Raw genomic sequence first — 27747 nt, 5'->3', positions numbered from 1 at the left:
TCCTTACTCTTATACTCTTGAGTTCTAGCATCATGGGCCTTGGCCCTACACTTTGTTTATTCAATTAAAAATCTCGTAGAATAATTCCCATTTTTGTAATGAAAGTTAACATCCAAGCAGTGTTTCATACTTTGTTTTTCCCTCATTTCTAGACTATTGAACCAGTGGACCAGCTACTCCAGAAGGTTGACTCCACCACTGACAGAGAATTATGGGTAAAAGAGCACAAGACGGGCGATATCCGGCCTGTGGACATGGAATTATAGAGAGCAAGCCCTTAGAGGCAATACTTTTTTTTTCCACAGGCATTGACTGAGCTGTTAGTTGTTGCTGGTCTTCAGATGTCGAGGAATTGAAGTGCAATGGAAGTCACAGTACAAGCTCATAACACAGTGCCTTTTGTGTACATGAAACAGAAAAAATGTTTAAATATTTAGCCATCTGTGTCAACTTTAAGCAGTTTGATTTTTTGTGCTAGTAGGAGTTCTCTTGCGGATCAAACTGCCCCCTCACCAGCAATGGTGGAAAAGCTTTCTCTTGCATGCTAAGCATGTATATATAAAGAGTGCTTCGGCTGTCATTGATTCCAATCCCCCGCTCCCCCTCACCCCCCTACCCTTCTTACATTCCAACATAGTGCAATGCGGTTGTCCCTAGAACAAGTCGGGCACTTTCACATGAAAATCAGTTCTCACTTGGGTTACTGAACTGAATTCCAACTTTTTTCCCCCCAATTTCACCTTCCCGCATGTGAGCTAGCCAAACAATATTTCTCATACTTGACCACAGTGGGAGATTGTTGTACCTTGGAACCAGACTAGCTCAGGTAGAAAGGGCAAAGAGGGAGACACATTGTAAGGTTTTTAATAACTGCAAAATTGATATTCAGTATATTGTGAAGACTAAAGGTTTGGTGACACTGTGCAATGTACTATGAATTATTTGTTTTGGTCATTTTTATTATGATTTTTGGAAGGAACAAAGGTTAGAATTCTAGTTTCAGGTCGTCTAGATCTCACTGACCTTCAACAAGTCGATTTCCAAAAGGACCCGCAATGTGACTAAAAATGCCCAAATCAAATTCTCCCAGTGACAGAACTGGGATTCATCAAGCACTAAAGTTCTAATCTAGCTGTGGAAAGTTAAATAACATTCCCCTACCCCTCCCCCTCTGTTTTGGCTGCATTTTATGTCACTAAAGTGATTGCTTCCTTTAACTTTTTTTGTATCGTTGGGATTGTTTTCTGAGTAAGTTTCCCTTCCTCTTTTCTGTAACTCTTCTCTGTCCACCTGACCTTGTACCCGAGAGAACAAGTGCACAGCCTACTCTGAGGTATTCAGGACCATCTTTCATTATCTCCCCAATTCCCTTCACTCCACTCCACTCCTCCTCCAACTTGCCAGTCAGATCCACGAAGCAGCCTGTGCTCAACTCTTCCCTGCTTGACTTATCTCAGATAAGTAATTGAGTCTTTATGCACTAATCATTAGCGTTTTGAGGCAGGTTTACTGTTTTTTTTTTTGTTGTTGAATATATGGTTTTTTCCCTATATTAGCTTGTAAAACATTTCCTTTCCTTCTGGTTTCCAGAAGTTTATCCCTCATTTCTTGGAAGTCATGAGCAAGTGATTAGGGATGTGTCTGGTTCCACTTGACATCAGTCAGGATTCATAAACTCATTTTGACTGATCCTCTTCGAAAGTGCATCTGTGCAGATCAGTGCATCGCTGTAATGATGTCACCCATCATTATGATGATGGGATCTTTTTAGGGTTGTTTTAATGGGCCATCTGTGAACCAGTCAACTCCCCAAGTGCTGTCCTTGATAGAATGCTGTTGATGGCAGAAGTTCTTCTACAATCAAAGGAATCACAAACGTGAATGATCCAAAGCCATCACAAATCCCAGATTTTCATGGGTTTTATACCTCCAGTTCTGACCTGCTGAAGACACTTCATATCACAATTGTCACTTCAGAAGCCCTATCAAAATGACCACTGAAGTTGATTAACATTTGGATGGAGAGAATTGGAATGGAGCAATGATTTGGATTCTGTGTGAAGTACAAGTGCCCCATTTCAAACCAAGGGCTTCCAACAGTGCTGGATTTGGAGAGGCACTAACTAAGATAAGTAGGAGAAAACAGGCCATCGGCCTGCTCTCCTGACAGATCAACTTAAGTGTACGGACATGGACCTGACTGGAAAGTTGGAGTATGGAGAAACTATCTAGCGGTTTACTGCAGCCATACCACTCCCCCTGGACCCTCCTAGAAGGGGTGGGCTGAACACAATCAGTTTAGCCCACTTGTAGAAGAGGCAAAGCACTTCAATGTCATTTTTGTCCTTTGGAAACTGGACTGCACCAACGAGAAGCAGATTTCCTGTTGGAAACGCTAGTTTTGCTGCTTTCGACCTTACTGATGCAAAAGCGGTAAGATTTGCATCCTTGTATTTAGGCGCAATACATTCCGAATGCCCTCAGCAGGTGAAAATGCAATCCTGTGCACATTGACATTTGTTAGTCTAGCAATGGAGGGTCTAGCGCGGCTGCTATTCTATGCTCTCTTTTTATAATGCAAACTCCATTAAAGTATAATACATACCATTATCAATGTATATTGGGGTGATACTAACATGTCCATTCACAACTTTAAAGCATGACTGCTATTTGCATATCTTAAATTCAATTGGGTTTCATAAACCAGTAACATTGTTACAATAGCGCAGTTTCTCTGTATAATATTTTGAAATTCTACAATGTACTGTATAAGGGGTTTTGTAATTTTCCATTAAAAACAGCATCAATCATTGATGGATCGAACTTAAGATATGGTTTATGATCCAAGATGTTTTCATGTGAAAGTACCCTCAGCTGAATTTGAACAAGCTGTATTTGCAGCAACATAATGATTCCTATTTAACACTTTGTGTATGTTGCTTTGAATATTGTGCAAGTTGTGTGATACATGTCCTCTCTAGTTAAATTGATCAAGTAATTAAAATGTTCACACCGTAAAAGCAAGCAATTTTTTTTTCATTGAAAAGCTGTAGCTGCTAAAACCTGAATGTTTTCCATATAATAAATGACATCTTGTTGAAACGTTGTCCTTAAGTGTGCTGCAGAAGATGCTTGCAGTGTCTGGTTTAAATATCTTTTGAGTCTTGTTACATACATGATGTATGGTAATTTGAACTGGACTCCACTTTGGTCGATGGCTCTGCAAATGTCAAGAGTGTTACACGAGCTACACAGACTGCTACTGCTGAAGGGACAGGCTCATTTACTGGACTACAATACAATGTTACAGATCAGCTCCAGTTTACCAACAAAAAAAATACATTTCAATTGCTGGTGCGGCCAGTTGAGATTGTGCGTTGACCTTTGCTCCCTCAACGATACATCTTGTGGGCTTTATCCCTGTCACTAGTGCGAACTGGACATCTCATTGTGAATTCCATTTACTAAGCGAAGCTGTGTGAGAATTGTACGGCAAAATGCTGACCAATTAAGAGCCATAGTGATCAGTGTTGGTACTTTAGAAATGGAAATTGTTCTAATAGCACAGTTTCTCTGAATAATATTTTGAAATTCTACAATGTATTGTATAAGAGGTTTTGTAATCAGTAGCATACAATGCAGCTTTAACAGTATGTGTAACCCCTGGGAACTCCCATTTGCCAACTGGGGGAAAAAACTTCAGGTCACTATATTATTAGCACAGTTATTCCGCTCCAAGTACAACCACAATAATTCCCCAGAGTTACTGGCCCTGACGTTATATAAAATTATCGGGAACAGGAGCATAGTGGTCATGTTAGTAATCCAGAGGGCCTGGACTAATGATGGACAGGAGTGCAAGTCCCATCACTGCAGCTGGGGAATTCAAAATCAGTTAATTAAATAAAACTCGTTTTTTTTACATTTCAGAATCAGTAATGGTGACTCCGAAACTACCGGATTGTCGTTAAAATCCCATCTGGTTCACTGTCATTTAGGGAAGGAAATCTGTGTCCTTAACTGCTGGCCTACACGTGACTCCAGACCCACAGCAATGTGGGTGACTCTTTACTGCCCTCTGAAATGGCCTAGCAAACCTCTTTGTCGTATACTCACTGTGGGAGTATCTTCACCTCACGGACTGCAGCGGTTCAAGAAGGCAGCTCACCATTGGGGATGGGTCATAAATATGCCAATAACGCCCACATTCCATGAACAAATTTTTAAAAGTATATTATACTCGGGTACACAGTTAACAAGACACTGCTGAGCTTTGGCTAGGCTTGGGGAGGGATGGGGGGGGGGGGGGGGGATGGGAGGGGATGAGATGGGGGGGGATGAGATGGGGGGGGTGGGGGATATTTTCTCTTGGGTAGCAGCTGATCGCCGCCACCTTTCAGTAACTGGCCAAGTGGCCTTTCGCTATCTGTGTGCCTAGACACCGAGAACCAGCAGTGCCTTTGCATTATGATGATTGGTCTTCACCTTAAGTAGAGCAGGAACTCTGCATCATCAGCAACAGTTACCCCTCTGAAAGAAAATAGTCAGTCATAAGAAGATTACATTGGTTTATTATATTTTAAAATGCACAGAATAATATATTCACAATCACCATGGATTATACAAATGGTACAGTTCATTATAGGTTAAAATAAGGATTAGCTATGGAGAGTTCCATCTGCAATTATGGAGCTACTTGAAGCTGCATTATATTCAACCAAGCAGTCCACAAAATATATAAAAAAAACAGCAATTCTCAGTGATACAAAAATGCGTTTGTTTAAAATGTCAACATTTTACTACAGTGTGGCTTCGATATGTGAATCAGCAGCTTGTTGCACTGAACTTGAGGGTCGCTGAAGGAAGCCTCGAGTGTCGACCTGGCAAAGCAAGAACTAATCTCTGCAACGCTGAGTCATAACATGGCGACTCTCGGATAGCTGACTGGGTTTAGCTATTTTATTTTGTTAAACCAAACTGACTGGTTAAGTAAACTCTACATTTATTAACCATTTATTTGGTTGGGTAGAGTGCCCAGTTTATCAGTAGTATGCAGTGCAGCTTTAACAGCATGCGTGACCCCCTGCTCCCAACCAACTGACCTCCCACACAAGTACAGTGCATATAGTCACATTGAACACAAGCAATTAAATGTGAAAAATACATTTTTAGCAAGTGGCATTTCATCAAGTTTTAAAAATGTTTATTTGATGCTCCTACCAGTCTCGGGTCCATATATAATGGCAGTGCGTGCACACGGCAAAGACATCGAGGTGCCCACAGTTTTGTTGTACGTCGCTCCAATGGTAAATGCTGACTGCCCATCCTCGTGCGGTACTTCCCAGGTACAGTTAGTGCACGAGATGCAGCCTTTTCTTCTGCGTATCATTCAATAATCAGCTTCTTCAGAGAATTAAGGTAAGTGGGAATGAGAGAGGTGGAGTCATCGTCATTCAGGATTTTCTCTCCTCGTCCTTCTGACCCAGCCGAGCTCGGAGATCTGACGAGGGTGGCAAACGGGGAATTGTAACCCTGTAGATTGAAACAGCGAAAGTCAGCAATATTATTTTGGTTACATCTTGTGTGTGTTTTAATGTATATCCATGATGTTGAGATCTACAGAATGATTTAGGCAGACAAATGGTAAAAGAAATGCAACCCTCATACATGTAAAATGTTGTACATTGGTTAAAAAAAAATGTGCATTGTAAATTTACAAAGAATGGGATTTCATAAACACAGGGCAAGGTAGACCTGGGAGTGATCACTGACATCATATCACCATTTGTCTGCCTAAATTGCAGAGCCGGTCTCAATCATTCTGTAAATCTCGACAACACCATGGATATACATTAAAACACACAAGCTGTAACCAAAATAATATTGCTGAACTAGAGGGCATGATCCGAGAATAAGAAGCCGCCCATTTAAAACAGATGAGGAGAAATTTCTTCTCTCAAGACGGTTGTAAATCTGTGGAATTCGCTGCTTCAGAGAGCTGTGGAAGCTGGAACATTGAATAAATTTAAGACAGAAATAGATAGTTTCTTAAACGATATGGGGTTATGAGGAGCAGGCGGGGAAGTGGAGCTGAGTCCATGATTAGATCAGCTATGAGGGGCCGTATGTCCTACTCCTGTTCCTATTTCTTATGTTCTGATGTCCTTATATGTCTGGACAATCTGGTGAAGCAATTAGCAAAAGCATAAGCATGTTAATAAATATAGCCAGGATAGTGCAGGACAAGTCTGCAGAAGTTATCCCTCACTCCAGAGTATGGTATTCAGTTGAGCATGCTCCCGAAAGGCCACCGAGCAACAACACTGATCCCAAGCATAAAGGGCTGAAAGTCAAAGAACAGATGAGAGAAACGTATTGGGCCCAAGTTTCGGCATCTGGTGAAAACGGCGCACCTCTGAGACTTATGTGACCTGCCTGGGCTCGAAGGTGCACCGGAATATTCTGCAGCAATTCTCCGGTCCTCCTGGACCATGACGTGGCGTGTCGCAGCATAGTCTCCCTGGGGAGAAGACTGCCTGCAGGGGGGGCAGGGCTAGGGATCATGCCTTCTTCTCAGAGCCGACAGCGTTGCGCAGGCGCGCTGGAGCATGCGCGCCTACGCAATGGCTCGGGAGAGCGTGGGTACCGGGAGGGGGTAGGTGGCGCGAGGGGGGGATGCGTGGGTACCGGGGGGAGGGGGGGGGGAGCGTGGGTACCGGGAGGTGCGTGGCGGGGGGGGGGGGGGGGGGGAGCGTGGCAAGGGATAGAGGAGCGTGGGTTGGGGGGCACTCAATGATCGAGGGGCCGGAGGAGAGAGCAGGGATGCCTCCTTCCAGCCTCTCCCCCACCTCCCCTACCCCACACACCCCCACCTACACACTCCCACACACACACACACACACACACCCTCCCAACCCCCCACATGCACCCCTCACTGTCCGATAAGAGTGAGACACTACAGAGAGATACACTGACAGAGACACCTTCCCTTCACATAAAGGTAGGACTTCTATTTTTTATTGATTGATTAATTATTATTTTGGTCTTGGTGCTTTAGGTGCAGGGTTCCTTCTATTTTTTATTAATTAATTACTCATTACTTTTTGTGCTTCATTTAGTGCTTGGTGCTTTAAATGTACCTGCTTTGTTTATGCTTTGTGCTTTAAATGTACTTTGCTTCGTGCTTTAAATGTACTTTGCTTCTTTAATGTTGTTGTGAAGGTGTTTATGGAAAATCCTCTAACTTCCCTTACTCCCCGCTGTTGTGATGTTGATGTGTCCTTTGTGTTTAATGCTTCCCACCCGCCGTCTCTGGCTGTGCCTGCACTAAACTTAACTCTAGGTAAGGTTTTTCAGAACTTACAAAAGTGGACACTTACTCCATCCTAAGTTAGTTTATAGTAAGTTTCCACTGCCGAAACTTGCAAAACAGGCCTCAGTGGCTGGACCCACCCCCTTTTGAAAAAAAAGTACCTTACCTAAAAGCCAACCTAAACTAACTCACTACAACTGGAGCAAACTAATATCCGTGAATTGCAATTTCTAACATACTCCAAACTAAACTATTTGCTCCAAAAAACTAGGAGCAACTCCACCTGAGCCCATTAAATGGTTAGGTTGGGTATGGTAGAGCCATTGGGTATTACTTCAAATTAAGCAAGACCAATTGGACAAAGGGTGTAAATTTAAGTGAGTGAAAACAGCTTTTAAACCATTAATAGAAATAATTTGTTTCTTCAAATGCTTGGCCCACTATATTCCAGGTGGAATAACATTGGGGAAATTTAAAAGGAAGCTGATATGACGGGAAAAATTAGGTTTAATGGATTGAATGTTTTTTTCTCATCCTTAACTTTTCTAAAGTTTTTAGAATGCAGCAGACCCCAGTGATTTTCTTTGAAGACCGCAATGATCTCCACATTCTTTTATCAGGTAAGGAGCCAGAGCACAGGGTTGGAAAGAGTAGGGGAGATGACGAGGTCAATCGAAAAGTGACGATTGGGTTTCAAAGCTTGAAGGAGTATGGATATAGCAGGGTCAAATGTCAAGTGACCGCTTCCATCGACGGGGTAGGCGGAGGAGGCCTGCTGCCTGAACTGTGGTTCACCAATCGGGGGAGGGGGGGAATTTGACAGGCGCACAGCAAAGCCCAACTAGGGTAAATACATTAAGGCGGGGGGCGGAAGTGATCTTGGGGGAGGGCCAGGGAGGGTAGTACATCATGTTTTTTTCAATGTTTTTTTTTGAGTACATAAGAACACAAGAATTAGGAACAGGAGTAGGCCATATGGCCTCTCGAGCCTGCTCCCCCATTCAATAAGATCATGGATGATCTGATCTTGACCTCAACTCCAATTTCCTGCCTATTCCCCATAGCCCTTGACTCGCCCTATAGTTTGAGAATCTGTCTATTTCCGCCTTGAAGATATTCAATGACTCTGCTTCCACGGCTCTCTGGGATAGAGAATTCCAAAGATTCACGCCCCTCCGAGAAGAAATTCTTCCTCACCTCAGTTTTAAATGGGCGACCCCTTATTCTGAAACTATGCCCCCTAGTTCTAGATTCCCCCACCAGGGGAAACATTCCCTCAGCATCTAGCAGCATGCAGCAGTCTCTTTAAGGACATTGGCAGGAAAGGGCAGCAAGTGCTGTACTGCCATTTTCTTAACTCAGATGGGAGAAGTAGTGCTAACAAACTCAGTCAGCCCACGTAAGCCTCGGAAAGGAGGAAAGAAAAAAAATGGGAATGGTTCACGGCATAGGTGAGCTTAAGTAGAAAGTGGGAGCAAGTGTATTTTATTAGTAATGGGAAGAATGAGAATCAATTTGACTAGATATAATAAAACCTTTTCTTTGGCATGACTATTTAAATAATTATCTTATCAATAATGGTTATAGTACCAACTGCTCGGCAATGAAGTGATTTTGATTAGTTGATGGTCACCTGATGGCACAGTCACACTGCACAAGCTAAAACCTCTTCAACACAGACACTGAAACCTCAAGGCCCAGGGAGTGCCCACTTGGCCTTGTTCTGATGTCAGGTTGGGCCCCAGCACCAGATTCAGGCTGCACTCACTCGATCCCTGCAGGACGTGGCACAATGCCAGAAAGCCTTCCTTTTACTGATGCTGATCAAAGGCATCTGTGCTGCACAGTGACTTGGACTTGCCTGAAAAATGTGCAACTTTTCAATCGAGACGTGTTGGCAAGCACACTCCAGAGGCATTATTAGCTGAGTCTTGCCTTTAGAATAGTTTTGGCACCATTCATATATTGCACATTACTGATCTCCAGGAAATGCCTCACGCTGACAGAACAGCACTAATAACTGGGGTAGGGAACCAAAGGTTGTTAAAGTTTTGAAATAGGCTGCTTGCTCCCAGCGACATGTTCACTTGTAAATCAGTGTGTAATGGGTGTTCCATAAGACATCTGACAAGCCTTTGATCCAGACATCTGTCAAGGGTTATTAAATATCCGGAGTAATTATTTGTACTAAGTCTCCCTTCTGTGCATGCGCCTCCTGACACATGCGCAGAGCGAGTTAGAACAAATAGTCTTCAACTCCACCCCCTCCCCCACCAGCGCAATTTACACTCACCCTTTTCTGCGCATGCGCCCATCCGCAGCGCCAATCCATCCTCCGATCCGTCGACCACATTGCCTCCACTGGGCCGAGCCTCCGAGCAGTCCCGAGTCCCGAGCAGCCCCACAACACCACGCTGCCTCCACGGGCAGTGCCGAGCCTCCGATGCATCTGGCCCCAAGAGGGCCTGTGGGGGGCCGAGAGCAGGACTGGAGAAGCGGCAGGTGGTCGAGAGGGAAGTGGAAGAGAGAGAGGGGGGGGGGGAGGGGGGAAAGAGAGGGGAGAGAGAGACTTGGTGGGGGGAAAGAAGAGAGAGACTTGGGGGGGGGGGGATGGAGAAGAGAGAGACTTGGGGGGGGTAGAAGAGAGAGACTTGGGGGGGTAGAAGAGAGAGACTTGGGGGGGGGGGATGGAGAAGAGAGAGACTTGGGGGGTGGGGGGGAGAAGAGAGAGACTGAGGGGAGAGAGAGAGAGAGACACAAGTGGGGGGAGGGGAGAGAGGGAATTCGGAAGATGGATCACGTTCTTACAACCCCCTACAAAGGACGTCGTTGGCATGGATGAAATCCAGAAGTCACAACACTGTCACTATTCACTTCATACCCAATACACCTGTTAACAATCCGTACACAATGCCCCATCTATGCTTGGGTGGGGTAATATAATGCACTTGTGCTGGGTTAAGACACTGGCTGGGGGCGGGATGTGTCCTTGCTGACTTCTGAAGTCCAAATGGATCATGTTATAATGTGCAAATGTGCTGGGAGGTTCCATTCACACATTCCAGAGAAACTTCAGGGTACGGCTTATCCTCCAAAGGGACCAATCAGCAAAAGCTCATGTGATAATGGAGAGCCAATCGGAGAAACAGCTGCAATTCAGTTAGTACAAATAGACATCCTAAATATCACAGATTAGCTGTGCAGTAAGATGCAATTCAATAATTATTTGGCTGCAATTGCGAAGTTCATGGTCTCACTGGCAATGAGCATAAGTGAGAGGGATAGCTCATATTATTCTCGCTGCATTAAGGCTGATGAGAAGTTCAAATGAGTAAAAAGTGTGTCATTGTCATTATCTGTCGGATTCAAACAAACAAATGGAAAAACAGCAGGAAATGTTTTTGGTAAGAATCCCGGAATGGTCCTGTGGAAAGGAAATTCTGGAGAGTCGAGCAGATTTGCTCAGGGTGTAAATGATGAACCTTTCAGTGTGGCTCAGAGTGGGCATTGGGACAAGATGCACAAAACGCTAGTGCAGTGTTGTGGCAGCCGTCGCTGACGGCCATCAGCCCCTAACGTTTTTGATGATCGAATAGCTGAGTTACAGGCCGGAATGTTGCTGGTGCTCAGAGGGCGGGTTCGGAGTCGGGTCCGCTGTCAAAATATAAAAGATTGACACCGGGGCAGGATTCTGCTGTGAACCCGCCTCCATGTCAGTTTTCCCAGATTGAGTGTACCTTTCGAAGTGCCTTAGTGAGTTGTAGTGAATGCAGACATAACTGTACCCCCCACAATGGTGATGCGTGTGAAAGGAATAGCTTCGACATTGCAGGGATGCTTTATGGTGTTGGTGTAGATGGTGCCAACCTAGCATATCATGTGGCGGCCAAGATGCACAGCATCATGTGAAGTAAATGTAGCCATGGTGGGGCCATCCCTAGCCTCCTGGGCAGCACTGTGTTCAGGTGCTGATGCCCTGTGCAGCATCAAGTGATTGTGGAGCAGGTTGGTGTTGTTGGTGATGCTGGTGTGCCTGGTGGTGATGGTGTTGGGACTGATTGTGGTGGGATTCTGAGGACCAAGGTAAGATTATTTCAACGGTACTGATGCTGCTGGAATAGATGGCAGCAGAAGTTGAGATGACAGAAGCGATCTATCAATGGTGAGAGAGATTACTCCAAGGAGGTGACAGTGGATAGAGAGTTTACTCCAAACACTTCCAACCTTCCGAAAGCTGAAATGTGTATTCCAAATCCTGAAGGCTCCAGCTTCTAATATTGGAAAGTGAACAGCTGTGAAATGGTAGCTTTTATACCATTTTTGCAGCTGTCACCTATTCAAAGTAATAGTCATTGAAAACCCAACATACATACCTGATGTGATTCCTGAGCGAAATGAAAGTTGTCAAAAAATTTTTTAATAGTTGGTAATATGGTGCATAAATACCAGCGTGAGATTGTAGCAGATATTGGGCCATTAAAAAAGCACCAGATCTCAGCTGTGGCTTCATTGAAAGGTTCGAAAAATGGCTTTCCTCAACACTGTGAGCGAGGGTACCAGAGCGTGATGACCATTCTGGGCTAGCGAGGATATCAGAGCGTGATGACCATTCTGGGCTATATCTGAAACCTCCTCCAGCCCTACAAACCTCCGAGAACTCTGCGCTCCTCCAATTCTGGCCTCTTGTGTATCTCTGACTTCCTTTGCTCCACCACTGTTGGGCGTACCTTCATCTGTTTAGGCCCCAAGCTCTGGGAATTCACTCCCTAAACCACTCTACCTCTCTCTCCTCCTTAAAACCTATTCTTTGACCAAGCTTTAGGCCACCTGTCCTAATAACTGCCTCTTTGACTCGGTGTTAATTCTTTGTCTGATAACACCCCTGTGAAGCACCTTGGGACGTTTTACTACATTAAAAGGTGCTATATCAATGCAAGTTGTTGTTGTTGACCCGCTCTTTAGTGTTCTCTAACAGCCACTGGCAGAGGGACAGGCTGGTGTTGTGGATTGGATATGGACTTTTCAGCTCTTGGACGCGAGCTCAACCTGAGCCAGCTGACAATCTGGCTGTGCTATTTGAATTGAGTTTGGACAGTCTCATTCTAGTTTCTAGAGCCCCACAGGAATAATTCAGCCTGAACTTACACTAAGCTTATAATCTCACCGGGAGGTGGAAATACAAAACTGTCACCCTGGTTCAGACCTGAGGCGGGGCAGAGTAGAGTAAGCTCGGCCTTCCAGCTAATCATACTATCCAGATCGGCCCACACTTGATGCAGACATCGTCTTCCAAATTCCCAGCACCAACAGCTCGCACCTCGATCAGCACAAATTGTAAAGACATTAGAAAAGTGCACAGCAATGTAATATCTACAATAAATTCCTAAATTAACAGCAGGAAGATATAAAAATAATGCACGGCTACATTAAATATGATGGACGACTTTGTACTGTAGACTGTTTTCAGGTTATACCTTTTTAATCTGAACTAGTTTACAGGTGAGTGCTAACAGTGACCCACCAATGGTAAACTGTTAGTGAGGGAGCGCCGCACTGTCGGAGGTGCCATCTTTTGGATCAGGCTTTAAACCGAGGCCCCTTCTGCCCTCTCAGATGGATGTAAAAGATCCTATGGCACTATTCAAAGGAGAGCAGGGGAGTTCTCCCCGGTGTCCTGGCAAATATTTATCCCAAAAACCAACATCGCTAAAAACAATGGTCAGTGACGTTTGTGGGAGCTTGCTGTGCGCAGATTGGCTGCGGCGTTTCCTACATTACAACACTGACCATACTTCATCAAAGTACTTCATTGGCAGTAAAGCGCTTTGGGACACCCTGAGGTCACGAAAGGTGCTGTATAAATGCAAGTCTTTCTTTCTTTAGATGTGTGGGGACTAGTTTTGTAGCCAGCCAAAGATGCTGCTGATTTGCATGGATCGACCACCAGCGGCAGCACTAAGTGTGGCCACAACACCAGCAGACACACAGAGACAATCGCCACACAAACGGTCCCTGCAAGGGATGAAAGGAGTCAGTGGAAACCTTTACCGAGGAGTAGCCTTTCCCGAAGCTGGCTCGGTTCTTGGTGCGTATTTTGGCCAGAGCCCCCTCGGCAATGTCGGCGCGCTCCTCCGCATCGTCTAACTCGTGGACCGTCTTTCTGTACTTGGCCAGATTCATGTTGGCCTGTTCTTCCTGCACACACACAAAAAAAGAGATGGCAAGGAATTAGAAAACTGGGAACAAGGAACATCTGCACACTACCAACTTCTGTCTCCCTGTTGAACTGGGAAAAGGCTCTAGTCTTTTCTCGGAACCGGCGACTGAGCTTGCAGTCACTCAGTCTCGCAGCGTTCTCCCTCTGCTTCACTAAAATGACATGGGGTCTCAGAATAGATTAGAAAAGACGCCCATCTCAGGTTGTCAGGTAAGTCAGTCCCAGGCATGGCACTTAATACAGGTCTCGGTGATTGCCATCGACGGGTCTCGGTGACCGACGGGTCTCGGTGATTGTCGACCAGTCTCGGTGACCGACCAGTCTCGGGGGATGTCGACAGGTCTCGGGGAATGTCGACAGGTCAGGGCCAATCTCTCTCAATTACATATATTTGTCAAACATCATAAACACTAGGTTTGTCCTCCAGTCTGACAGGGCATTCAAGAATCGTGCAGACTCTCTGAACTGTTACCCATAGGATTTCTGAAGTACCCACAGCAAACTGAAGAAAACAAATTAAAGGGGAGGACAATTGTACAATGAAAGTGGTACAGTTCTTCTGTATAGAGTAAACCTTATGGGGCTAATAAATAATGATCGGGAATTGTTCCATTTGTTCCCTCTATTAGTCAATCAATAAACATTTGTTTTGCAAGTAGCTGCACGATATGAAAAATTAACACACCCATTTTCTTCATTGTCCCAAGTCTTCCCACCACACACTGACCCTTCACTGAGACCCATCACATGCTGACCCTTCACTGAGACCCATCACATACTGACCCCTTCACTGAGACACACCACATACTGACCCTTCACTGAGACCCATCACATACTGACCCTTCACTGAGACCCATCACATACTGACCCTTCACTGAGACCCATCACATACTGACCCTTCACTGAGACACACCACATACTGACCCTTCACTGAGACACACCACACACTGACCCTTCACTGAGACCCACCATACACTGACCCTTCACTGAGACACACCACATACTGACCCTTCACTGAGACACACCACACACTGACCCTTCACTGAGACCCACCACACACTGACCCTTCACTGAGACACACCACACAGTGACCCTTCACTGAGACACACCACACACCTGACCCTTCACTGAGACCCACCACATACTGACCCTTCAATGAGACCCACCACACACTGACCCTTCACTGAGACACACCACACTGCCAGCTGCTAATCTATGCCCGAGAATGTACTGCTGACTTGCCATCCAATCCCCCCCCTTCCTTCGCAATGTGGAAGTGCCTGTGCCTTAATGGTTAAAACAGGAATTGGAAGACTGAACTCATATCCTCCAGCCTGCGTGGGCGGGGAAGGTAATCTAGGTCTCTTTGGGGTCAAACTGGCTTCAATAGGACTTGTCTGGCAATCGAAGATTGGAACCACGACAAACCCCTATGGCCAACTTGGGACTCTGATAGTTGACAGTTCCACAGTGGATGACTGACTGACCAGCCTGGCTCATTAATGGGAACTGGAGGGGTGGCCCTGGGATTCTTTCGCAATTAGCTCCAGATAACTCTGCACGCCAGTGTTACAACAGGTAAGGCAGTCCTAGCTGGACAAGCAGTTTTATCTGGTCAAACTTCAGCAGTATTCTCCTGCACATTTGGGTGTTGGATTTGCACATCTGCTCCTCAGTTGTCTGCAGTTAGATGAGTGGGATGAGGCACTGCGACTTCGATCAAATAGCAACTCTATGGGGTCCATGTTGAGTGCCTTCGCTTGGCGTCAACGGGCGCTAATGACCTCAAAATGGGACCCTCATAAATTTGAACATGTTAATTAAGCAACTTAGTGTTTGAATGCATCAACATTTTCTTTGCAATCACGAGCTACACAGAATTGTGTGTTATGTTTTTAACCTGCATAATTGCGGTGAAACTTCATTAAGTTCATCCATTTTGCAAGGGGCCTGCCGCCGGGTGTCCAGAGTGGCCGTTTGTTTCAGGCGACAGACCTATCTTAAGATGGAAATCAGGGTCCAACGACATAACTAGGGCCCCGGCTGCCATTTTAGTTCGGAGTCTGCACTGTGAAGGCTCCACGACAACAGTTTCACCGGCAACGGAACCGGAGAGGCCTGTTAAAGGTAATTGTCAAGTTATTTCCGTGAGGGCCCAGAGGAGTAGGAGGGGTCCCACTAAATTAACCTGGGCTGCTGCTGCCCCGTGAGCTCCGTACTCCGCGAGCATGACCCCCACAACACCTTTTGCTGGCGGCCGTCCCGACCCTATGATGAGACCCCAAGCGCTGCCAAAAGTCAAACTCGACCCCTGGTTGTGAGACTGTTTCCGTCGCTTGGCTCGGAGGCTCTGAAGCGAGATATCAAAAATAACCCCGCACCCTCACCACGTTGGGCTCCCCCAATGTTCCCGCTAAGCTGCGCGACAATCTGCAAGATCTCATGCAGGCCGCCCGTTGGCCTTTACCATTGCAGACACTGCACAGTGGGAGAGACGGGCTGCGCAGGAGGAAGTGCAGCTTGCAGGGGACGCTGGGCGTCACAGGCCGGAACCTCCAGCCCCAAGCGCACAGTGGGAGGTGGCCCATACTTACTGCTTCCTCCACCTGCCTCTTGTAGGCCTTCAGCTTGTTCTGGAGCCTCTCGACCAGCTCCTGCATGCGGTGCTGGTTTTTCTGGTCCTCCTCGGCCTGGAACACCAGTTCCTTCAGCCGGCGCTCGTTCTTGCGCAGCGTCTTCACGGTCTCCGCGTGACGCTTCTGCTCCGCGTCCAGCTCCACCTCCAGCTCTTTCACCTGCAAAAAGAGGCACCAAGTCAGTCAGACGCCTATTGCTGGCAACGTGCATCCACTGAGGTTACAATGACAATAACAACCATCCCATAATTATTAAACCGCAGCCCCATCGTTGAGTCACGTGACGGGTGAACGTGGCTCTGTGGATCACAATGATTAAAGTATCCCTCAATGTAGGCGCGAAGTCCGGAAACGCTTTTTTCACACAAAGAGAAACTGCCCTTCTGACACCAAAGGCACAATGAGCCATGATGTCCTCCAGCTTAATGCTGACAACACTGAAGCCATTCCTCTTAGATTCCTCCAAACAGCTCTGGTCTCAACCTTACCCACTTTCCCAATTGCCACCTCAGGCTGCACGGAGCCTTGACCAACTGCCCAAGTCTGAGCTCAGCATTTTCCTTCATCCCAGAATTCCCCCTTCCACTGCAGAAGTGGGAGTCGCAAGATGCACAGTGGGCTGGCCGCCCTTAACCACATTCACTCAACTAACAGCTTCCTAACCAACCAGGCCCCAGTGCGTCCAGCCCTGCCTGAGCTTCAGAACGCCAGCCATCGATTGCTCCCTCACTCGCCCGCAGGCACCAGCCCAGAGACATCCAACCCGGAGACAGGAGAAAGTGAGCGCGACTGCGGGCGAGCGATGCCTGACACAGTGCTACGGGTGAGCCAAGGCAGACAGAAGGAGGAGGACACTACTGACCACAGCCAAGACCGCCAAATCGGACGGGTCCTATTTTTGAAAGAAAGTCCCACTTGCAAAAAGAATCAACTGTATGTGGAGGTATTGAAGGCCGTCTCTGGCCGTGTGCTGCCGATGGCAGCTCAAGCGAAGGAGCCCACATCCTGCTTGTGGCTTGGCAGCACTGCAGCCCAGCCTGGAGAGTGTGGCAGCTATAGGGGCATCTGCAGCAGACCCTGCACTGCGGGATGCGCGTGTCGTTGGCAAGGCCAGCATTTATTGCCCAACCCTAATTGCTCTTGAGAAGGTGATGGTGAGCCGCCTTCATGAACGGTTGCACAGTCCGTGTGGTGAAGGAACTCCCGGTATTGTTAGGGAGGGAGTTCCAGCGACGATGAAGGAATGGCGATAGATTTCCAAGTTAGAATGGTGCGTGAGTTGGGAGGGGAACTTGGAGTCGGTGTATCTCTCATGGAAGCTCAGACTGCTGCCAGATTGGAGAGTCCTTTCCTCCCAGAATCAGAAGTTTTGGCAATCAGTTAGAGAGAACCGTGACCACAAGGCAGGGACAGACCAAGCTCGTTGCTGCCCTCAGCTTTGCTACCGAGCCAGAGCCCAGCACAAGTGGAAGCCTGTTGGATAAAAAAAACCAGATCTTCCTGGACTTGGGTCGCCAACTCTGATTGGACATGTTGCTGGAGGTTTCATCACATGACCTCGTGTATCCCACCGTCCTGTCCCCACACTCCTGCCATTGGTCGCCTGACGTGTGTGTGCGCAGTGTGTGTGTGTGTGTGTGTGTGTGTGTGCGCGGTGTGTAGGGGGGTTGTTTGTGTGTGCGGTGTGTGGGGGGGTTGTTTGTGCGTGTGTGTGTGCGCAGTGTGGTGTGTGTATGTGTGTGTGTGTGTGTGTGGAGTGTAGGGGGGTTGTTTGTGCGTGTGTGTGTGTGTGTGCGTGTGTGTGTGTGCGCGCAGTGTGGTGTGTGTGTGTGTGTGTGTGTGTGTGCGGTGTGTAGGGGGGTTGTTTGTGTGTGTGTGTGTGTGTGCAGTGTGCGGGGGAGGTGTGTGTGTGTGGTGTGTGGGGGGGTTGTTTGTGTGTGTGCAGTGTGCGGGGGGGGGGGGTGTGTGTGTGTGCGGTGTGCGGGGGGGGGGGTTGTTTGTGTGTGTGTGGGATATGTGTGTGTAAAACTGAGAACAAATAGGAATGAGCTTGGCTGTGATGCCCACAGTGTGCCGACACTTCCATGACGAACGGTTACATTGGTGAGTTGGCAATGCCCACAGAACTCTGCCCGCAGCGACAGTCGGCATCTTCAGGGAGGAGGGAACACAATTGAAAAAGAAAACTGACAATCAGCAGATTGAACATGCATCTGTCGGGATCTGCTTCCCCCCCGCCCCTCCCCCCACCCAACGCCCTGATCCCTCCCCCCAACAAATGCACCAACCCCCTCCCCCCCAACCAACGCCCCAGCCCCTCCCCCCAACCAACGCCCCAGCCCCTCCCCCCAACCAACGCTCCCGGCCCACCCCTCAACCCACTCAAGGCCCCTGCCCCTCACCCCACCCAAGGCCTCCGCCCCTCCCCCAATCTAATGCCCCCGCCCTTCCCCCCAACCAATCCACCGCCCCTCCCCCTACCCAACACCCCTGCCCCTCCCCCCACACCGTTCTTACCCGTCCTTCCAGTTTCTGGATGATTTTCTTCCCTCCCTTCAGGGCCAACTGCTCGGCTTCTTCCAGCTTCACATTTAAGTCCTTGATCTGCACCTCCAGGCCCTTCTTTATCCTCTCCAGGTGCAGGGAGTGGTCCTGTTCATGGTGCAACTCCTCACCCAATCTGACCACCTGAGCAAAGCAGAGGTCACGTTAATGCCCCAAAGCACCACTCATGGGGCCACAGCGCCCCCTTGTGACTGATCTCACAATGAGCATAAACTCACATGCTTGGAGTTCTGTCCCCACCTGAAATATTCATCCACCTTTCTCTCTCTCGGAGACGGATCAGCCTGCCGCCCATTTGTACAAATTTCCATTTTCATTCAAGATTTACAGCAATTCCTGAATGCAAGTTGCAACAGAAAATCCTTCCTACCTGCTGGGGAACACTTGCTGGTCCAAGTGAAGACTTGCATTTATATATAGCGCCACTGATGACCTCAGGACATCGCAAAGCACTTTCGTAATGTAGGAAATGTAACAGTTTTCACACAGCAAGGTCCCACAAACAGCAATGAATAAATGACCTGTTTTAGTGATGTTGGTTGTGGGATAAATATTGGCCAGGACACCGGGGAGAACTCCCCTGCTCTTCTTCGAAATAGTGCCACGGGGTGTTTTACATCCACCTGAGAGGGCAGACAGGGCCTCGGTTTAACGTCTCATCCGAAAGACGGAGGCAGCACTCCCTCAGGGTCAGCCTAGATTTTGTACTCGAGTCTCCGGAGTGGGGCCTGAGCCCACACTTGAAGTCGCTTCTGACGCAGAGGCGAGTGCTGGCACTGAGCCACGGCTGACACACGACTTGGGCGTGTGCTTGGCTGACTGTGGCCATGTGTTTAGTCAGCCTGCCCCTGCATCCGTTCAATGGGGATCAGCCACCCTACTCACGGCTGGGCATTGGTGCCAGTCACTAACTGAGTCTGCTCACTCGGCACTAGGCCGGGACGGTAGTGCTGTCACTTGCGTTGAAGTGTCGAACCCTCGCCTCACCACGGGACATAACCACGTCAATCACAAGTTCTTGGGACACTTCACTGGTTATAAACCAGCCTCCCGACTCTGCTTTTACCCAATTAAAATGCCACTTCTTTATGACGTTGCTCCCGGCTCAAAAATAGACCAATAAGGTGGAAGGAAAATGAAAAGCTAAGTTCATGATTTTGAAAAAAATTACAGCAGAGAGTTTAGTGAGAAAGAGGCCACAAAGTGACTGGACTGACACCACGTCTAGTACTGAAACTTTCCTTAACTGGATTTTATTGCCGGGTTTCACTTTTACATAAGTAAATTAAATGAAAAATCGCCAGGTGCAATGGAAAGGTCGCTAACACACAGCGAGGGGGTAAATTAATTCACGGGCAGAGACAGGTTGAGGGGAGCGGGGGGGGGGGGGGATAAATAGCTCCATGGGCCGAGACAGGTGCACGGACAGACTGGGTGGGTGGGGGAAGGATCAAAACTGCAGGCTCTCCATTTCCCAGTTCCTGGTTGCGAAGCTGTCACTGATCCTGGAGTTGTATGTGAGCAACTATTCTCGCCATTCAGCAGAATGCTGGCTCAAATTCCCAAGAACGGGAAGGATGTCGGGGGCAGGGGGGAGGGGGGTCACGACCGTGGGATTTGCTGAAGTGGCTCCGGCTACAGATGGGAGCGGAACCTGAGCCCGGGGAGGGGAGATCATGTTTCACTGATGTGTAGCCGTCTCAGCAAATGCCACCGGGCCCAACTGGACATTCAGCCGGAGCCAGAGCCAGAGACACTGAGTGAGTGGCAGTTCTTATAATGTCAGGCCTGTGAACAAATACAGAATTAACGGGGGGGGGGGGGGGGGGGGGGGGGGAGTGAGAGCAGCCTGTGAGGACGCTCTGTGCCAGAATTTAACTCGACCCCCCCCCCCATCCCCACTTGATCCGGGGAGGGTGGTGGGGGGGGGGGGGATCGGAGTTAAAATAAGGGCAGCAACTTACCCACTGTCACCCCACTGCCTTCCCACCGTGTCCCAATCAATGTTCCCGCTCGGGAGGTGCAGCTCCTTTAATGGGCTGGGTGAGCGGCCCATTCACAATTCCGCCCGTGTTTGTCTTTTCTGTTTAAAAGACGGTGAGTGGGCTGTGCGAGAGCTCCAGACCGCTGGACAATCGCCCAGCTTAACAGGAACACATTGGTGCCAAGCGTAAGCTGCTCCTCTGACCAGACGTGCAGGACACCCGCAGCAAGGCAGTGGGGTCTTCTTTAAATATGCAAATCTGGGCTCCTCCCCCCCCCCACCCCCACTGCAGTGTTCCCTTCAAGCTCCAGGGGGTGCCGCGCAGCCGATGAGCCAGCTGTTAAATTGAAAAAGCCGCGCGTGCGCAGAATTGTAAATGGGCCTCGCATCCCGTCAAACGAAAGTTACAGGGAAAATTGCCCCCCCCACCCGCCTCCTTTAAAATGGGGGCCATCGGTGCTGAAGCCGACAATCGGTGCTTGCCAATGGCATCAAATTGGTGTCCACAGGTGAAAGGGTACCATTGGCCACAGACCCCTATCCCCCCACTCTGAGGCACTGGCTCTCTGCGGCACTGGCTCTCTGCACTGCTCACACTGGTTCAATTTTATCTCGTGACAGAATAACTTTAAAAAAAAAAATCTCTATTGATTGGCTGTGTTTTAAAGACTTGCATTTCTATAGCGCCTTTCATGACCACCGGACGTCTCAAAACGCTTTACAGCCAATGAAGTACTTTTGGAGTGCAGTCACTGTTGTAATGTAGGAAACGCAGCAGTCAATTTGTGCCCAACAAGCTCCCACAGAAATGTGACAATGACCAGATAATCTGTTTTTGTTATGTTGATTGAGGGATAAATATTGATCAGGATACCGGGAATAACTCCCCTGCTCTTCTTCGAAATAGTGCCATGGGATCTTTTACTTCCACCTAAGGGAGCAGACGGGGCCTCGGTTTAACTTTTCATCCAAAAGACAGCACCTCCGACAGTGCAGCACTCCCTCCACACTGCACTGGAGTGTCAGCCTGTTTTGTGTGTTCAAGTTCCTGGAGTGGGACTTGAACCCACAACCTTCTGACTCAGAGGCGAGTGTGAGCCATGGCTGACAAACCAGTAAATGTTTGCACATGCTTTTTCTTTAATGCCGCCTCGGAAGTTTATCACTCAAATAAAACTTTTATAGCTGGCCTGTAATCTAAACCCACTGCCCAGTAGCAAAGTGCAATCCAACTAAGTTCCTAAATCGGGGGCTGGAGGAACCTGCTGTCATAAATCACTGCACCCTCTGCCCTCCTCTTGCAGCGTAGAGCAGCACTGCCACCTGCTGGCTGCTGCCAGGACTGCCTACATCGCACATTACATGCTGGCAGGGAGTTAAGGGCAGTCATTCCATCGAGCTGTTCTGATGACACCCAAAGCCGTAAAAGATGCACAATTTGCCATTGGAACTAGCTGGCAGACTCTTTATAATCCACACTATTTAAAGTTAATGTTTGAAAAACCTGATCTGGTGCCAGAGATCACGGAACAGCGACCACAGCTGACACACGCTGGTCCTGATGCATTGATTGTAAATGTAAACTGCCTGGTCCGAGGATGAAGGGGGCGATTCCGTGACCTGGTGCTCCCTCAGGCTGGGAGATTGTGGGTGCACGGTCTGTGTTTCCCCCCTCTCCCCACAGTAACTTTGGGCCTCAGATCTGGTCGCTATTTTTCGTTCACAGATCTGACTGCCCTGCTGTACATTTCCAGTATCGTATGCTTATCTATCAGATTCTCAGCCTCTTTATCTCTTGGACTTCAGGGCCTGAGATTTGCTGGGAGTAATCAGCACACTGGTTACAATCTTCACCGTGGGATCCTCGGACAGAAAACTGCCGCTGTCCTCTTGGTCACTGAAGGGTGACATGGTCAGATTTACTGATGCGCAACAGTAGGTTCACAGACAAGTACTGCACATTTATATCACCCTTCTTACATCCTCAGGACATCCCATAACACTTCGCAGCTAATGAAATACGGACACTGTTGTTGGGTACACAGTTTGTGCACAGCAAGCTCCCACAATGGGATAAATAACGTATTCATCTGTTTGGGTGGTGTTCACCGAGATGGGAATGTTGACCAGGACACTGGGAGAACTTTGGTGGGAGAATCGGGATCTTTTGCCTGTCCCTGTATAGGCGGACGCCTCTCATCCAAAGGGTAGCACCTCCAACAAGCCTAAAGAAAGACTTGCATTTATATAACATCTTTCATGACCATCGTATGTCTCAAAGCACTTTACAGCCAATGAAGTACTTTTTGGAGTGCAGTCACTGTTGTAATGTGGGAAATGCGGCAGCTAATTTGCGCACAGCAAGCTCCCACAAACAGTAATGTGATAAGGACCAGATGATCTGTTTTGGGGAACTTGGTTGAGGGATAAATACAGGTCAGAACAACGGGGAGAACTCCCCTGCTCTTCTTTTATATCCACCCAATATGGAACACAAGGCCTCAGTTTAACACCTCATCCGCAAGACGGCAGCTCTGACAATGCAGCACTCCCTCAGCACTGCACTGGAGTGTCAGCCTGGATTTTGTGCTGAAGTCCTGAAGTGGGACTTGAACCCACAACCTTCTGACTCACGAAGCGAAAGTGCTGCCCACTGAGGCAAGCTGACAAATGGCAGCTCTCTGTTAAAGCAAGTTTCCATTCGGTGCATGTTTAGTCCATGGGACGGCTACCCAGAATCAGTGACCCACATTTTCATACTGACCGAATAAAGCAGCGAGTGGGAATACAGGGTGCCGATGTGCAGACGTCGCCCTCCCTTGATCTGAATTACCCGGCGGCAGCGAGTGGGGCCTGAAACGCGGGTTGTAGCATGCCCTGCAGGTGGGAGTTGGCTGCCTCGCACAGCCGGAGGGACCGACAGATCGAGCAGCGCGAGCGAGCGTGCTTGGGGAGCGTGACACCAAAGCTCTTGGGCCTCGGCAATGTCTCCTCGGTGGGGTCGATGCAGGAATGGCAGCCAAGGTGGGCGAGCCGAGCTTTGGTGCCAAGGGGTGCCCACCTGCCAACAGCAGCGGTGCCGGGGTGCAGGAGTCGGGCGTCGTTGAGAAGGTGGATGCAGAGTCCGGGTCTGCCGCGACTGGAGGTAAATGAGAGAAAACGCTCCGGGTTGTGGGAAGCGCCAATGTTAGCTGGGGGGGGGGGTGGGGGGCTGTGTCCGCTCTTCCTTCACCTCGGCTCCACATGGACATGGGATGTCCCGAGATACAACATGTCCCATTCCCCGTCGGTGACACTTTGATGAGCACAGAATTCTGAAAAAAAACCGAATTCACTGGAAACAAAACCCTGGCACATTCCCTCACAGTCAAAGCGCGAAGCAACGAGCAGCCTCACCTCACTCACTGCCTTCTTGGCCTTCTCGTCTGCGCCCCTGAACTCGCTCGCCAGTTCCTCGTGCTCGGCCGCCAGTTGCTGCAGGTCCGATTCCAGCTTGCGTTTCAGGACCGTGGCCCCTTGGAACTGGGAAAAGGGGGGGGAGGGAGGGGGCAAAGGTCAAACCGGTCAGAGCTCCGCGGACAATCCGGTGCTTCCCGGCCCCGCAATCTACAACCCTGCGCGAGCTTCCGCCACTCTGGCCGGAAGAACGTGAGAGCGCTGGGAATTTCCGCTTCAGCGCTACGAATTCCGCACCCCCCCCTCCCCCCGGCCGGAGATGCCCAATTTCCCGTGGGGCATCAGTCCCACCGGAGCGTCAGGAAGGCTGAAGCGGAAAGCCTCTTAGCCTCTGTATTTAATAATTAAAACCTGCATTTCCCCAGGCTCTCACACTGCGTGGCAGGAGACCCCCCCCCCCCCGGGAAAATCTCAAGCACATCACATGACCCGAACACAAGGCCCCCCACCGCCTCCCCGCACTCTGGAAGTGACCGCCTCTGTGTTCGGGTTGGCCGAACTGCATTTGAACTTTCTGCAGCCCTGATGAGACATGCCCTGATCAGATGGGTTTTAGGTCCAAGAACCACTGCCAGAGACAACCAGCTCACTGTTGGCAAGTGAAAGTGCGCCACCTACTTCTCCTGGCGGTACTGCAGACCCACTTCCTCGTGGGTCCTCCAGGCCCTGGTGCCTGGTCCTCCAGCTGTGCCTCTGCTCATCCTCTGATGGAATGTGAAGAGGGGCGTGTGGCCCTGGGAAGCTGTTACAATGTCAACCTTCTCAATGTGGCACTGCAATACTGCGGCATCTTATTACACGGAGAGAAACGATTTCCTCTTGTGGTCGAATCCAGAACAATGGGGCATAATCTTAAAATGAGAGTTCATCTGTTCAGGGGCGAAGTCAGGAAACACTTCTTCACACAAAGTGGTGAAAATCTGGAACTCTCTTCCCCCAAGACAGAAATAGACAGTTTCTTAAACGATAAGAGGATATGGGGAGCGGGCAGGGAAGTGGAGCTGAGTCCATGATCAGATCAGCCATGATATTGAATGACGGAGCAGGCTCGAGGGGCCTGGTGGCCTACCCCTGCTCCTATTTCTTATGTTCTTATGTAAAAAGTGCTTGAGGCTGAAGGTCAGTTGGAAATGTCAAAACTGAGATTGATAGACTTTTGTTAGACAAGGGTGTGAAGGGATTCAGAACCAAGGTGGATAAATGGATGGTCTTGCAGGCCGAGGCCATTAGAGGGGGCAACGTGCGGTGGCATGCCACTGCAGGGAGCAGCGCGTGCTGCTGCAGGAGGGCGATAGCTTCAAAGAGAGCGACTCAATTTGACATCACCAAGATCCAGGTCGGTGATTGGAGCGTGGGTAGGTATAGCAGGAGCGGCGAGAGACTGTGAAGTGATGTGATCAGGGCCCCGAGGAGGCGTGAGTTCGGGGCCATTAGAGGCGAGGGCCCAGAGGCAGCACGGGCCAGCCCACACTGCGATATGTGTGCGCACTAGGTCCGTGCAGCAAAGCTGGTCTCCAGTCGTCTTGGGTAACCCTTGCCACTGGACCAAGACCTAGCTCTGTCGAGCCTGTGTGATGTGTGGTGTCTGGTGTGCAACGGCCACCACACGTTAAAAAAGTCCACGCACAGGCATCTTCCACCCTTCAAAATGTGGTTCAGGATCCAGAATGATAGGTCCTTCATTGAAACACCTGTGACCTCATCCCTTTTTGGCGTGGAAGCAAGTCATCCTCGCTTCGAGGGAACCCTATAATGATGATGGGTAAATGGAGTTAAGGTGCAGAGCTAATTGAACAGGCTTGAGGGGCTGAATGACCTACTCCTGCTCCTAGTTACAACACAGAAACACATGGTGCAAATTCCAAACACACAAGGCAGAATTCAAATGGTTGCAAGCTCTCGGCCTCGACCAATAGCGCGCCCCCCCCCCCCCCACCCCCCTCCTCACCTGGGTGTTAATCTCGTTGTACTTGTCGGTCATCTCCATCAGCTCTTGCTCCAGGATCTTGCGCGCGCGATCGGTCATGTCCAGCGCGCTGCGTGTTTCCTCCAGCTCGGCAGACAGCACGCTGCAGCGCCGCTCGACCAGACTGTACTGCTCGCGAAGCTCCTCATGCTGCCGAGCATCCTCTTCCATCTGAGTCTGCATATCCTGGGCACAGCAACACAGCATGATCAGGGAGAGGGGCACCAGTAACTGCTCACAGGAGGAGCTTGCAACCACAGGCTGTGACAGTGCCGGTTTCAAGCAAAGACCTTGCATTTATACACCACCTCAGGATGTCCTAAAGAGCTCTACAGCCAATGAAGTACTTAAAAAAAAATTTTACCGACTGTTGTAATGTGGTAAACACGGCAGCCAATTTGCGCACAGTAAGCTCCCACAAACAGCAATTAAATAAGTGAGCAGATCATCTGTTTTTAGGTATAAAAACAGAGAATGCTGGAAATCTCAGCGGGTCAGGCAGCATCTGTGGAGAGAAACAGAATTAACGTTTCAGGTTGATGGTCCATTCGGGTTCTGATGAAGGGTCATCGACCTGAAACGTTACCTCTATTTCTCTCCACAGATGCTGCCTGGCCTGTTGAGATTTCCAGCATTTTCTGTTTTTATTTCAGAGTCCAACGTCCGCAGTATTTTGCTTTTGCATCTGTTTCTCGGTGTTGGTTGAGGGATAAATATCGGTCAGGTCACTGGGGAGAAATCCCCTGCTCTTCGAATAGTGCCGGAGGGTGAGTCACACTGGGAGATGGAAGTTAGACCGTGGTCTCTGAGTCAGGAGCTGCGGTGTTCACAACAAACTCCACAGTCCCGGTGAATGGAGACGGATTGACACCCAGTGAGATACTCGCGTCTGGTGATGGGAGTCCTTCAAATCCTCACACCGTATAGCACTAACCACCCTGTGGGTTACAGCCACGGAATGAGTGTTCATGTAAGGGCCCATCAGACTGTGCATCAATCTGTGAATCTTTTCACTGCTTCGCACTGCTCTCCAAGGGAAGAGTGTGAAGATATGATGCCAACTACACTGGGTGATCTTTCTGTCTTATACTTTGCGACCAGCTCTATTACCACTCATTCGTCCCAAGGTGGCAGCAGTGAGCTCGATCTGCATTACACTGAAAATACGGAGATCCCCAGGAATGCACTGAAGAGACCACACTGTATTATCGAGTGCGGGGGCTAGGGAGCTCTCTGCCAGGGCGAGAACACAAACCACAGGGCAGTCTGGTGTTGTGCACTCACTTTTTCAGGGACGGCCATATCTCAATCCAAGAGCTGGTGCACAGCACCACCTAGTGCAAGTACAAGTGAAGATGATCAGTCCAGCAGAGGATAAATGCACTTGTCGAAGATGGGCTGTTTGGTAGAGTGGGGGAGCCGAGGAGGACGTGTTTAGTCTTTGTGTACTCTCTAAACCTACGTCAGCTCTCGAGAAGCTGGTATTGTTCAGAATTGCAAGGCTCTTTTCTCTCCAAATCTCTCCTCCATTGAAGGGGCGAGTATAGTTCCCTGGGTGTCAGCCAGCCTCCGACACCCGCCCTAAACGGCCATTCCTCACGGGTAAATCTA

At 48.9% G+C, this 27747-nt stretch overlaps 2 protein-coding genes and 1 long non-coding RNA gene across 5 annotated transcripts in view; 2 read left to right on the top strand and 1 right to left on the bottom strand.

Moving 5' to 3' along the window:
• gas7b (growth arrest-specific 7b) overlaps nucleotides 1-3097 on the top strand; it is a 437192-nt gene extending 434095 nt beyond the window's left edge. For all 3 annotated transcript variants that reach the window (XM_070857533.1, XM_070857534.1, XM_070857535.1), the window contains exon 14: nucleotides 153-3097. In XM_070857533.1, the coding sequence (XP_070713634.1) occupies nucleotides 153-266 (114 nt within the window). In that variant the 3' untranslated portion in view covers nucleotides 267-3097. The remainder of the gene's footprint in view (nucleotides 1-152) is intronic.
• A 1494-nt stretch (nucleotides 3098-4591) lies between these two features.
• Nucleotides 4592-27747, bottom strand: part of LOC139226633 (myosin-16) — a 326697-nt gene continuing 303541 nt past the window's right edge. The window contains exons 17-22 of the mRNA XM_070857530.1: nucleotides 26119-26322; nucleotides 24111-24236; nucleotides 18683-18853; nucleotides 16124-16324; nucleotides 13361-13507; nucleotides 4592-5532 (exon numbers count right to left, since the gene is read on the bottom strand). Coding sequence (XP_070713631.1) covers nucleotides 5386-5532; nucleotides 13361-13507; nucleotides 16124-16324; nucleotides 18683-18853; nucleotides 24111-24236; nucleotides 26119-26322 — 996 coding nt within the window. The 3' untranslated portion in view covers nucleotides 4592-5385. The remainder of the gene's footprint in view (nucleotides 5533-13360; nucleotides 13508-16123; nucleotides 16325-18682; nucleotides 18854-24110; nucleotides 24237-26118; nucleotides 26323-27747) is intronic.
• The window catches only part of LOC139226635 (uncharacterized), a 68197-nt gene continuing 46712 nt past the window's right edge, over nucleotides 6263-27747 (top strand). Inside the window, exons 1-2 of the long non-coding RNA XR_011587297.1 lie at nucleotides 6263-6447; nucleotides 7864-7932. This is a non-coding gene — a long non-coding RNA (uncharacterized lncRNA). The remainder of the gene's footprint in view (nucleotides 6448-7863; nucleotides 7933-27747) is intronic.

Source organism: Pristiophorus japonicus, chromosome 16 (genome assembly GCF_044704955.1).
Source record: "Pristiophorus japonicus isolate sPriJap1 chromosome 16, sPriJap1.hap1, whole genome shotgun sequence".
Classification (NCBI taxonomy): domain Eukaryota; kingdom Metazoa; phylum Chordata; class Chondrichthyes; family Pristiophoridae; genus Pristiophorus; species Pristiophorus japonicus.
Note: the sequence above shows the minus strand (reverse complement) of the source record. Positions and strands in the feature narration are given on the sequence as shown.